Source organism: Musca autumnalis, unplaced genomic scaffold (genome assembly GCF_047663935.1).
Source record: "Musca autumnalis isolate F117 unplaced genomic scaffold, ASM4766393v1 scaffold_2, whole genome shotgun sequence".
Lineage (NCBI taxonomy): Eukaryota > Metazoa > Arthropoda > Insecta > Diptera > Muscidae > Musca > Musca autumnalis.
Window position 1 is genome coordinate 94,803,390 of NW_027411755.1, and position 13,609 is coordinate 94,816,998.

Below are 13,609 nucleotides of genomic sequence, written 5' to 3' on the forward strand. Positions count from 1 at the left end.
TGCTTTGACATGTCATTTTAACCAATGCTTTGACATGTCATTTTAACCAATGCTTTGACATGTCATTTTAACCAATGCTTTGACATGTCATTTTAACCCATGCTTAAACATGTCATTTTAACCAATGCTTAGACATGTCATTTTAACCAATGCATTGACATGTCATTTTCACCAATGCTTTGACATGTCATTTTCACCAATGCTTTGACATGTCATTTTCACCAACCCTTTGGCATGACATTTTCACGTGTTCTTTGGAAAATGAAAAATGCTGTATTTAAATAAAATTAATGACAAAAAATACTGTTTATTAATTTAAACGAATTCATGAAATAGCTTCAAGTTAATTATCAATGTACATAACATATATTCTTAAACATAATAACGAGATCTGTGATCATTTATTTCTATGAAATCAATGATGTTTAATTCATGACAAAAAATACTGTTTATTAATTTAAACGAATTCATGAAATAGCTTCAAGTTAATTATCAATGTACGTAACATATATTCTTAAACATAAAAACGAGATCTGTGATCATTTATTTCTATGAAATCAATGATGTTTTAATTGATATCAAAATAACGATTTTGATGGGAAATATAATATTTTATATAATATATTATGATAGTCCATTTATTAATCGTTGGTACTGAAGTTCAAAAAAGTCGTCAGCATGATCCTTGACACCACAATCATTTTCCTTTTCTGTTTCTGCTTCTGCTTCGTTATCGGTCTTCTTGCTTTTAATTTTGTCCTTGGAAATTTTATTTTTTGCCAGTTTAAGGCCATGACGAAGTTGCTCTTTGAACGATTTATTCGTATTCCCGTCGACATATGAACCCGCTTAAATTAAAAAAAAATAGTTTTTTAAACAAATACGTACTGGGCACAAATATACTTACCAAAAAAAATTGCCATAAGCTTTGGGAAATTTAACAATCTCATTTTATTGTGCGTGCCATCGATATTAAACTTATTTAGGACTTCTGGGACAACTAAGTCAGCAACGGATTTCCTAATACCTCTCGATCCGCATATTGATCTTACAGACGCAATCTGAAATACATAAATATCATATTATATGAAATATTTCGTAAAGTCCTCTAAAACACAAACATACATATTCTTTTTCATTTCCTGAGTCGATGCTGTTTTCCAAGCAAGTAAATTCTTCTATTGACTTTATAGGAAAAGAATTGGAAAATTTTGGCGAACAATTTTTTAAATTATTTTTAATTGCAGTAGTGTTTTCGGCCAATACATTTAAAACAACACAGGTTTGATCTTTTACATCTGAAAGAGTAAAATAAGAAAGCTGCATTAGTTGAGTTTAAAATTAAAAGTGAGAAAACTTCAAGTTCAGAAATAATGGAAAGTAAAGTAATTTCAGTGAAACCGTGTACACAAGTTTCTTAAAAATATGTGTTTTTTCAAAAAATAATGCAGAAATTCAGTGAAATTACTCTAGTGTGGACAAGGGCAAAGGATATACCAACTAATTACATAACAATTATAATTCGGGCACCGAATGTACTCCTCGTTGTCTTGGTTTTTTTTTTATCTATTTTCCACAGTAAAGTCCATGATTCTTCCTGAAATAATGGTAAAAACTGGATGGTTACCAACTAAAATGCCTTGTCGTCGTTATAACTATCGAAAGGAAAAGAACTCAAAATAAGAGTTGCTTCCTATGTGCATATACCGGTACATTGCTTCAAGTACCTTCTCCGCAAAAGTGGAACTCTTTAATCCAAATTAAATCTATTAACAATGGGGGTTATCATGAATGAAATTTCCCCGTGAGTTTCGTCTTTCTGCCGTTGCAACTTAAGGGAGAAAGTGAAAAAATTCACGGGGAATTGCCGTTCATGATAACCCCAAATATGTAAATAAGGACATACATATATTCGGAACATTCACAAACATTAGTTTCTTTATTTGTTTGTCTGCCAGTTCAAACGCTCGAAGAAGTTCACAAAATTCTGAAAATTGAAATTCATAATTTGTTGGCGAAAATATTTTTCTTCGATCTGTCATAGATAAAAGTCTGATTCAGGCCGAAAGAATAGCTTTGTGGTGCATTTTCATGATTTTCCTTCCAACCGTTTGACAAATTGAAAATGCTTTTGAGCTCAAGTGATAGAAAATAGGTCTAACGCGAACAACATTTTTTCTAAAAAATTTTCTTCTCCAAAAAGCATGAATTTTTCGGAAATTTCGAAGCCTATATCTCGGAAAATATGGACTTCCCAGACATAATATATATCTTGGCGTAATCAGCATACAGCGAACTAGCTGTGTACAAAATTTCAGAATTTTCTGAGTCCGGCCACTACACTCATCTTAAGCCCAAAAAAATATATTACCAAATTTATAGAAAGTTTTTAGGAGATAGAAAAACTGTAAAGTACTTTCAACTCGCGCTACGGAGATAACACTGTGCAACACTGAAAATGCAAACAACTTCTAGTATGGATTTTCTGAAAGTACTATTTGAGACGACAAAACCCCTAGTTGGGTTTTGTCTTTTCAGATCCAGTTTGGATTTTATGACCTTATCAAAACAGAGCTAAAACTGCACTTTTTTTGCATTGATCAAGGCTATATCTCAGAGACGAGTAGGAATTTTGCTTTGTAGCCTTTAGCAATATTGTAGCCCTGCAGAAGAAGAACATATGTGTTGAACTACAACTAGGAAAACTGCATTTAGAGCTTCAAAATCAATAAAATGCAAAATTACATATTTTCTGGAATTTTGGTCAGTAACTGCTAAACTATTGGGAGTTGAACCACGTAACCTTCTGAAAAAATCTTCAAAATGTGCTCCACAATTCTTCGGAACATTCTGATACTCTAAAATGCTTAATTCACGTTGTTTCAGCTGTACAAAATGTATTTCAAATACTGTTTACACGGACAGTTTATTGCACACATTTGTAATTTCACTGCATTGTTGATATATTTATGAAATTGTCGTTGAACAAGTAAAAAAGTATCAGTCGGCTTTGCCGACAGAGATGTACCCTCAGCCTGTGCAAATTGAAACACTTTTTTCACAAAAAATTATGTATGTATTTAGGGGGTTTCAATATTTTGGTCGTATGAACCGACAAAAATGTTGATTAAGATTAAAGTTCAAAAATTTTGCGGAAAAGGTACTTAAAGGATTGGACCGACATAGACCATGGGGGTGCCATAGGATATTTTTACACCCTTCGGGCTGTTTTCTCAAGAAGTATGGACTTGCCCCTGAAACAACTTTTACCATCGTAATTGAGGCAGCGAATGTAAGTTGCTTCAACAAAAAACAAAGTGATTCAATAGCAGGCCTTAAAGTGAACTTATCCAAAATGTTGTGTGGGAGGTACGGGATGGAGTGGACAAATATAGTCCATATTCGAACCTGATCTATCTGGTAGATATTATGAGAATGTGTAAGTAGTATGGACCAAATCGGTCACTCCCATCAAGAGTTATCGTGCGCACAATTTTTCTGAATATTTTTGAACATTTGTGGGGTAGGTACCTGAAGGAGTGGACCGATATGGCTTATCTACGAATTTAAAATAAGTTTGGACAAAATATTACGAAAGCCAAATTTTGGACCGAATCGGCAGATCCGTTCGAGAGTTATCTTGCGCTCCAACCACTACACACGGTGTAACAGGGTTTTTTGTAACTTTCAGGCTATTTTCTCAGGAAGTATGGACTTGCCCCTAATAAAACTTACAGCGTCGTATACAGGACAGCGAATACAACTTGCGTAAACAAAAATCAAAGCGATTCGAGAACAGGTCCTAAACTGAACTTTTCCGAAATTTTGTGTGGGAGGTACCCGAAGGAGTGGACCGATTGAGTCCATATTAGAACCTCATCTAAGTATGGTAGAAATTACACGATGTGTACAGTATGGACCAAATCGGTTATTCCCTACAAGAGTGCGTACAAGTTTTGCGACAATTTTTGAACATTTGTGGGGGAGGTACCTGAAGGAGTGGACCTATATGGCCCATCTTCGAACTTAAATCGATTCTGCACAAAATATTTCGATACCCAAAATTTGAACCGAATCGATTGATCCGTTCGAGAGTTATCGTGCGCACCATCCAGCCAGACAGGCAGACGGACGGACATTGCTAGATCTACTCAAAATTGTCTGAAACGGATATCGTACAAACATACTTGGGGTCTAAAACCATTATTTCTATGAGGCACATTTTTGGTCGTATCAAAGTGTAAATACCCTCTTTAGCCTAAAGGCTGAGGGTATAAAAATATACAATAAACAGCGTGATAGAGGCATTTTACAGCAGTAGAATGTTCTGAAGAGTTGTGTAGAACATTTCAGCGAATATTTTTTCCAAAGAAAACAATACGGAAAATTTTACAGTTTTGGAGATACGGTGCCAAATATGTAGAAATTATGGAAATTTTAGATATATTATACATTTTGAATAAATAAATGCAGTTTTTAAAGATGATTTTTTCGTCAAATATCTTCCTCTCACCCTTATCTACAAGTTTGCTGCAGACGTCGAAACGTGGTTCCTATTGGTTTCGGAGATATAGCTCCGATTTGTTTAAAAAAGTCAATATTTAGCCCTGTATAGATGGGGCTATAAAATCCGAACTGGATCTGACAAAACAAAACCCAACTAGGGTTTTTTCGTTTGGGTCTGTACTTCCATAAAATCCATAGGAGAAGTTGTTTGCACGCAATTACCCTAAAAATGTTGCACAGTGTAATGGGAACTGCTTGAAGTAATTGCTTTTGGTCTGTTCCAGAACTGCAAGAATCTACTAATTTTTACTATTTTCTTCGATAACATAAAGGGAAAATTGTTATCGTAGTAAAAATTAGTAGATTCTTGCAGGTTCTGGAACAGAGCATTTTTTTCTTATTGAAATATTGTTTTTACTGGCAATATTTTTCTACAATGAATTTTTGGAAAAGTACCTGCATGTATCTCCAAGAAGTATACAGTTGGGATTTTTGTGGACTCCAATACACATCCAAACCACAGTAGTCTATGACATCCAGAGATCATGTTTCATAATCGATATATATTGAAAATTCATGAAAATTCCACTTTTGAACGTTTTTGTGATGCAGCTTTTTTCATTCTTACAAAGAGTTAAAATGTAAACAAAAAAATGCTTACATTAGAGTTGTATAGTTCATGAACGAACTACTTCAATTGAACGATTCATTGAAAAGAGCGATTGAACTGTATCAGTCAATGTAGTTCAACGAACGACTCCCAATCATGTCAACGCATAAGATAACGCCGTCGTCTATGTTGTTGGATACATTTGTAATTTCGCTAATTTACGAAATTTGTCGGTAATTTTGCAATCAAAATAAAGTTATCGCTAAGTTCCACCGATAGAAAGATGTTGTCAACATATATTTGAAGTTTTTATGCATAATTTTGCGTTTCAATTTTACCGACATTTGTTTCAAAAAATGAGTTGAAATGAGAGAATAGCATTACTGCGCTGTTAAACTAGATCCTTCAAATGAACTAGATTGTACAACTCTAGTTTACATGTCACCCATGGAACCATGCATGGTTTAATAAGAAAGGTTAGCCAAAGCTTTATGTCAATTTAAATTTTTTTCATTCGAGTATGCCTAAAACTTCAAAACAATATAAACAAACTGTGTATGTGTGTGTGGTGTTTGAATAATATGCCAAACAATTTTAAAAACAATCGAATTCAATGATTTTTAAAATTGTTTTTAGACCATTTGTATGGAAGAAATTGGTGAGATTTGCATTGAAACAATCATTTTATCATATTCACAACTCGATTATGTGGAGAAAACTTAACTCTTCATTCATTTTTCGCGTTTTTTATAAAATGCTCAAGAAATGCATTGTAAACAAACCCAATTGTTGCTTTTATTTTGAAGTTTTAGGAATTCAAGAAAAACAAGGTTTCTATAGATTTTTTTCATTTAAATCTACCTCTTTACTTATACCATGGAACCATGCATTTATCAAGTAAAAAGTCACACCAAATAATAGGTCTGTTTGATAACTTCGCAATTAAAACGTACTTTCATGAACAAATTTTTGGGTTATCGAACAGAACTTATGTATATATTTATATCCCATCAAGGCAAATTTATAGAAGGTAGTTGCACGAATTACAACAACTAACAATTTTACAAAAACAACATTTTTGTTTTTGAAAATAAAATGTCAATGGAAATATTGAACAATAGGGTCTTTCTAAAAAAATGTAAGGGTGAACATAAACACATTATGAAAATCCTATAAAATGGAACAAATTTGAATCAAAATGTAATATTAAATCGTTCAGAAATGTCGGAGGTCCTTTTTATTACACTCTTAGGATGAAACCAGCCATGTTTTGGAAGCCAATTTTTAAATTTATAATTTCAGGAATATACCCTATTAAATTTTGAAAACTTAATTTACAAAAAAAGTAAAAAGGCAGCTGATTGTCACTTCTACCTTCTATAAATATGCCTTGTTCCATGTGAATCAATGTTTTGTTCCTCTTTCCACAATTTGTACTTCGTTATTTTCAAATTTCAGATACATGTATATTTACCTTTAATTTCTTTTTGAAGCACTTTGTTGTTTTCCGTGCACAGTTCATTGACCTTTCCCTGTAACGTATTGACAGTTTCTAAAATAAAATATTTAATTGGTATTTCATAATATATTGCATTTAATTGTCATCTGGCAATATTTACCTGTTAATATGTCGATCTTTTTGTTTATTTCCATGAGAAATTGCAACGTTGATTTTGGTGTCATTTTTGGATTTTGCTGACTCATTTTCCTAGATGATATAGAAAAATTAATGTAGAATTGGAAAAAGTACTCCTCCATTTCTATAAGGAATCATCATTATTTTTGTTAAATTTTTTAGATCATGGATCTGTTCTGCACTGCTGGTTGAAAGATTTTCACTAAAAGCAATGCCAACATCTAGTGAATTTACAGGATAATAGAAAAATGGTTTGAGGTTTAGGAATTCTTTTCCATCAAAATTGCCATTTTCGTACAATTTCGATATAACGAGGTATGAGGTATTGCCTACGCAGCATAAATTATCCGGAGATGTGGTTTTATAAAGAAATCCATTAACATATATTGATTTAACTCGACCTTTTTTAATAATAACATCTTTTTCTTGTGGTGAAATAAGTATGTCCTTGTTGTAGAATTTCTTGTATATTTGCTGCGGGATGTGTTTAGGAATTTTTATACTTTTCTTCAAAACGTTCAGAAAATTTTCAAAGTCATACGCCGAAAATTCCATTAAATTGCCAAATTTGCTGTGGCATTCCGCAATATGGAGCATATTATGTATATTGTACGACAAATACTCCTCGCCGTAGAATAAACCGAAGTTTTGGACAAATTGTTGAAACATATTTGATGCATTTATTGGAGATATTGATGAACTGTATGTTGTTCTTCCGACGAATATCCTATAACCAACTGATAGCAGACAGAAATGTTGATAAAAATCTTCATCAACGAAGTCTTTTAAAAGAACAATTCCAGTGTATAGAGCTAGTTGTCGAAATTCAACTGATTTCCATCTACTTAATTCGTCAAGTGCCCTTGGTTTTCTGCAAAACTCGGCAGTTATATAAGGAGAGAATGATAGCAACATACTGGACATGGCTGATTTTTTCGTGGCATTAATATCTTGAGTTGTGTTCTTAGTCATTAAAAGATTTAAAATTTTTTTCGTGACACCCAAATCTAAGAGGTGCATACAGTCGAGTGGAAATTGGGTAACCATCTGTATACCCAAAGATTCCAATTTTGATTGGCACTGTATAGTAAGAGGCTTATGATACGTAATGTCAATCCTATTTTTAAAGTCCTCATCCGTTCTTTTCGGACCCACAGATGATGAAAAAACAGTTCGGTTTCTCAAACGCGTTCCCTCTTGTAGACAACGGTGACATCCATTTAATGCGTTGTGTGATTTTGTTCCACAAATGAAAGATTTTGCTGGAGTATCGCATACAAAGGCGCGTATGGATACTGTAAATCTACCTTCATCATTTATTCTCCGAATTTCCTCCACAAAGTCGTGCAAATAAGTATCGACATTTAACGGCTTTTGTTTTCCGACATAAGTGCCGACTAAAAAAACTCCAATCAAAGGTTCATCCACAACCTTACACAGAATTGGCCACAAACCTACAGCTGAACTTTTGTAAAGTGGAAGGCCATCTATTCCCACATCCAAATTCACCACAGACTTCTCTTCTATAATGTTCTTCACCTTTTCTAGTTGCTGTTGTATACCTAAGTGCACATATTGTCCTGGAGCCACTGTCCTGGTTACACACTTTTTATTCTTCTCAAGCAAACCATTTACGCTGACCGGTACGTTCAAATTTTCTTCCTTCAATATTTTCAGAAGGCTATTGCAGCACTTAACACTTGGAGCATACTTTAAAAACCACTCTCTTAGTTTTTCTTGCAACGGAATTGTCCTTGATTCCATAAATGTTTCGGACTCCACTTGCATTGGCTCCTCACTTGGTATTGGCTCCTCACTTCCTCTTAAATTTTGCAGCATTTCAGCCATTCTTAGTTTTTCTTTTCTTACATTTCTCTTATAAGTACTTTTCGAACTCATAATTACCTTTTTAGTAAAATTGAAATTTTGAAGTTTTAATTTGTTTCCTTTTTGCTTAATCGCGCTTTTTTCTTTAATGTTCGTTTGTTTGTAGTGCATACTTGGTTTGGTTACTCATAAGTAACCAAATAAGAGTAACCAAATATGCAAATATGTCTCCAAGAACCATTAATAAGGTAGCAGCAAACATAAGACTTATGAAAAATATTTTTTGAAAGTAAAATGATAAATATTATTTTCAAAAACAAATTTAACAAAACAGTGTTATAGCTGGTTTACATTTGCGACTTTTTCGTGATTTCGTTGGGTTTTTCGTAACTTCATGCGAAATCCAGCAACATTTTTCATGATTTGATATATAAGAATGAAATAATCTCATTTCGTGATTTCAGCAAAATCAACATCGTAATCGCAGTGCTAATGGTATACAACCAAAAGTTGCAACACTTTTCATGTGGCACAATGAAACAGGTAGATGAATCGGTGAATTGTTTCAACAAAAAAATTGTGATACTTTTTTAATAAAACTGACTATTTTTACATGGTATGTTCCAGAATTTGCAATAATCTACCAATTTTTACTACAATAAAATTTTTCCTTATGTTATCGGAAAAAATATTAAGCATTAGTGGATTCTTGCAGTTCTTGAACATATCAACAGTTGTTGTGACCTTATATATTTTCACAAAATAAGGTTACCTTATTAATATCCTTTAAATGGTATTGGGTAATCATGAACTTGGTACATGGGTATTTGTTTACTTCAAGTGACACATGAAAGTTGCATTACAGAAAAATAAATAAAATCAAGTAACACCTCTCCAGGCGAAAGGCAACTTAATATAGAAAAAATAAATAAATAAAATCTGATGTTTCTTTGGAATAAACAACAATAATGGTTTGTAAGTATTTTCTATCTTTTGACTTTCCCAAAATTGGCCTGCTTAAATTTTATAATTATCTTATGAAAGTTAAAGTTTGTTCCTGCGCGCACGTTTGGAGATGATTTATTTTACTGGAGACTTCTGACCCAGAGTGACAAGATTAATGGTTAGTATCACTTTATTGTATGAATTTTGCTTGCTCAGTCCTATTGACCATTATTATCTCCAAGCAGATGGATTTTTTGTTGATGACGGTTCCGAGGTGGACAATATGGCGCATTGAATAAAGGCTATACATTTCAAACTCCATTGGCTGTTCCTGTCTCATGGATGTGGGTGTTTTAGGCGATTATTGGCAGAACGCAGATTACTCCTATTACTTTTTTAAAGACTTCCTGTGTAGTTGATAATTATGTCACAATTACAGTGTATTCACATTCCACACATTCTTCCACAGTTTTTAAAAATATCGTACATGGAACTGTCTCGTTTAATACTGCGCTGTTTGGAGGCGTTTTATAAATGCGTATCTCTCTTAATCATGTTTAAAATAAAAGTCAATCAATAAATTTCAATCATAAGATGGACATTCACCTTGTGGGATGTGTAAGACAAAATTACCACTGGGTTTTAAACCCATGCCTGTATTTTCGAGTCCCCGATAACATAAGATTTGAATTTTTATGTGAATAAAAACAAATATATGCACTTATACAACAAAATTTATAAACGACGATTATTTAATAAATAGATCTTTAATAAGGAATTACAACAGAATTTTTCTGCATTAATTCAGCAAGTAAGCAAATAAAAAGTCTGTTCCAAAACTCCAATAGTCTGCTGTGCTGACAGATATGTCCCTCAACCTCGGAACTAAAGAAAATAAGCAAACACAATACTTCTGATGTCTATAGAGTTTCGAGCCCTTGGCCCAATTTCTAAAAAAGATGAGTCCTTTATCTGGACTATTTTCTAAATTTGTAACCCGAAGCAACCAAGCCCAGAAGAAAATATACGATTTGTAAAGGTTACTATCATTGAGAGTTATCTTTTTAAATTTTTTTTTGATTCTTACAGGATCTGGAACAGACCTTTGCAAGAATACACTAATTTTTACTATTTTCTTCGATAACAAAGGAAACAAGTAAAAAAAATGTTAAGTTCGGCCGGGCCGAACATTTTATACCCTCCACCATGAAATACTTATATATAGAATAATTGGTTTCCTTTCTGTTGCGAGGTAATAATAATTGGTCTGAAAACGTAGACAAACGTCAAAGTACCTGGAATCGAGTGATGGCTATTTCAAAACGTGCACCTATGTCCATATTTTTTGGTGGAGGAGTTCCTTGATCAATGAGAATCCTAAATGTCTATTTATAGCTTTTTCGGTCTGAAAATTTAGCTAAAAACGTCAAAATAGGTGAAATCGGGCGGTACAGTGAACCGGTATAGCACATCTTCGAACTTGATCTAAGTTCAGACTCAAGTCATATGTGTACAAATTTTCAGCTCCCTATTTCAAGTCGTTCGGAAGATAGCGTGATTACAACAGACGGACATGGCTAAATCGACTTAGAATTGTACGCTGATCAGGAATATATAGACTTTATATGGTCGCAAATGATTATTTCGATGAGTTACAAACGGAATGACATACTTAATATACCCTCCATGGTGGAGGGTATAAAAGTGTTATCGTAGTAAAAATTGGTAGCCTTTAGCTGGTTCAGAACAAAATTTTCAATGTACTATATCGTCACCATAAATGCCGGAAGACGTAACCCACAAAAATAAAACATTACAGGAGAAGCAAAAAACTTTATAAAATGAAAAACTGTTTTATAGAATATCAATCTTATGATGGCGAGTATTTGGAGTATTATCAATCATGTACGAATGGGAATAAGGAATGAAACTAAAACGGCGAAAACGCTTGGTTTTGGGATCCGTCATTACAACAACATCTGCAATTTTATCCCATTTTCTGAAAAACCATTTCTTAAATAGGATCCTTATTTTTCAACGTAGAAGCTTGAAATTTTGCCAGATCATGTATTTTAGCTTAATGTATCAGATTCCACCAAAAAACGAATTTTGATTTTCATGTCGGTTACGTCTTCCGGCATTTATGGTGACGATATAATAATTAAACTGTTAACAAATATATTACTAATGTTGGTTATAATAAAAAATAGTGTTTCATCTAAAATTCTGTGATATTTTTCTATATACGTAAACAAAAACACAAAATACATCTCTATTGGATCCATGGAATGAGTTCAAATGATGGTGAAAAGATCGGATCTTTCATGTCATCCATGGAATGAGTTCAAATGATGGTGAAAAGATCGGATCTTTCATGTCATCCATGGAATGAGTTCAAATGATGGTGAAAAGATCGGATCTTTCATGTCATCCTTTGAACCAATGCAAAAGATGACATGAAATCACGTCATCTCATAGAACTCCTTCCTCAAAATTTTGCTGGGGCATTATTGCGAATTGCGTGGAGCCCAGGCGTATTAATTGTCCAATTGGATTTTTTATACATATCGCACCTGTTCAACATAAGGGTAGTAACTAAAAATTTTTACTTTTTATTACGAAAATGATTTACCCTATCCTATCTTTGTCTATCCTCCTATCTTCGTCTATTCTTTCGTCAAAAATACCGGTATTTCACTTTTCATACTACTACTTATGTACCAACAGTTTTTGTCTCTACTGAAAAATATAAAAGTTTTAGTTACTACCTTTTTGTTGAACGGGTGCGATATACTGCAGCATGGGGTCGCTTCGCCACGTTTTTTTTTTTTAAATGTACTCGGTATCGCTACCTTTAAAGTTTTTTTTTTTTTGAAAAATTAATTTTGGTGAAGGTGAAGACACCCACTGACCTCCTCCTGGCGTATAATTTTGGGATTTATACATACAACAATTTACCGCCAAGTCCGAACGGCGTGCCTTAAGACACCCCTTGTAGAGAAGTTTTTCATGGCAGAAATACTCAGGAAATGTCGTCAACACTACTAAGGGGTATTTCGCCACCTTTGATCGATTCCCCGGCCAAGTAACTTCAAACGGTGGGAAAATACTCCTCAGTAATGTTGGCGACATTTTCCGAGTATTTCAGTTATGTAAAACTTCTCTACAAGTGGTGTCTTAGGGCACGTTTGTGGAGCAATTATTATATTATTATTTAATCTTGATGTGATAAGGTGGCAGAATCCACAAAGTTATTTCTTACAATAAGTTTATTTGTTCCATAAATGAATTTTGATTTGCTGAAAGCTAATTTACAGGGGTAGTGGTGTAGGGTATCACATGGTCGGCCCCGTCCGACTATAGTCTTTGCATACTTGTTTTCAGCAGATTTCATTGGTTTTTCCCATTTTCAAAAGATAACTGAATTTCCTTTCTTACTGGTATCTCCTATGCAGCATAGAGCACGAGGAAAAACATTTTCCCGTTTTTAAAGCGTTTGTCGAGATCTCAGCGTTCTAAGCCACTGCCAATGTATCATATCAACAAAACTAGTCGACATGATGCCAATGTATCATATCAACAAAACTAGTCGACATGATATCCAAAACTTCAAAAACTGAAGGCATTACAATTCATGAAGGAAACCCCCCTTCGATTGTATATGTGTATGTATTGAGAAAATGATTCCTAGACAAGACACTAGGGTGACTTGATAAAGAAAAAGACTTCCATAAATACTTCATAATTACAAAATTGTAAAAATGTTTGTATAAATAGAAGTTATCAAAATCAGCCTTTGTCTTCTAGCCATTAGCATTCAAATACGCCTGATGAGCCTGGCTTAAACCACCAGGCGAAACGATCGTAGCGTAATGGTTGAGTGTGTGGTATTTCGCTAGAATTAATTTTTCAATACAAAACTCCTTAGGCCATATTAGCTCGATTAATCCAATTAATTAATTAAAAGCGTTTTTTATATTTAAACCACTATGTCTTAGCCATTTGGTATACGTTTTGGATACGTGTCTTCTATCATGTTGTGATGTCAGAATGTGGTAAATAATCCTCCACTTAAAAAATTATAT

The 13,609-nt window shown here is 33.5% G+C and overlaps 1 protein-coding gene and 1 long non-coding RNA gene across 4 annotated transcripts; one reads left to right on the forward strand and one right to left on the reverse strand.

Moving 5' to 3' along the window:
• Positions 1-276: 276 nt before the first annotated feature.
• Positions 277-8,743, reverse strand: LOC141392966 (uncharacterized). 3 transcript variants are annotated; one of them, XM_073965931.1, is made up of 6 exons: positions 8,658-8,743; positions 6,736-6,824; positions 6,591-6,668; positions 1,126-1,298; positions 908-1,061; positions 277-848 (listed from the first exon to the last, which is right to left on the reverse strand). In XM_073965931.1, exons 2-6 carry the CDS (start codon positions 6,818-6,820, stop codon positions 625-627), a joined length of 714 nt encoding a protein of 237 aa, XP_073822032.1. In that variant the 5' UTR covers positions 6,821-6,824; positions 8,658-8,743; the 3' UTR covers positions 277-624. The 3 variants fall into 3 exon arrangements, with proteins under 3 accessions (XP_073822032.1, XP_073822031.1, XP_073822033.1); XM_073965930.1 differs by lacking the exon at positions 8,658-8,743 and having other exon boundaries at positions 6,736-6,888; XM_073965932.1 differs by lacking the exons at positions 6,591-6,668; positions 6,736-6,824; positions 8,658-8,743 and adding an exon at positions 4,963-5,205.
• A 676-nt stretch (positions 8,744-9,419) lies between these two features.
• On the forward strand, positions 9,420-10,302 carry LOC141392967 (uncharacterized). Its single transcript, XR_012409930.1, has 3 exons — positions 9,420-9,554; positions 9,624-9,702; positions 9,770-10,302. It is a non-coding gene; the product is annotated as an uncharacterized lncRNA (long non-coding RNA).
• Positions 10,303-13,609: the final 3,307 nt, after the last annotated feature.

Excerpts from the sequence above, each read along its gene's own strand:
- LOC141392966 (XM_073965930.1), bottom strand. The coding sequence starts at position 6,874 with ATGGAGGAGTACTTTTTCCAATTCTACATTAATTTTTCTATATCATCT. Across the intron at positions 1,299-6,590 it reads GCTTCAAAAAGAAATTAAAG|ATGTAAAAGATCAAACCTGT; the intron begins GTAAATATACAT and ends TTACTCTTTCAG. Across the intron at positions 849-907 it reads GCTTATGGCAATTTTTTTTG|CGGGTTCATATGTCGACGGG; the intron begins GTAAGTATATTT and ends TTTTAATTTAAG.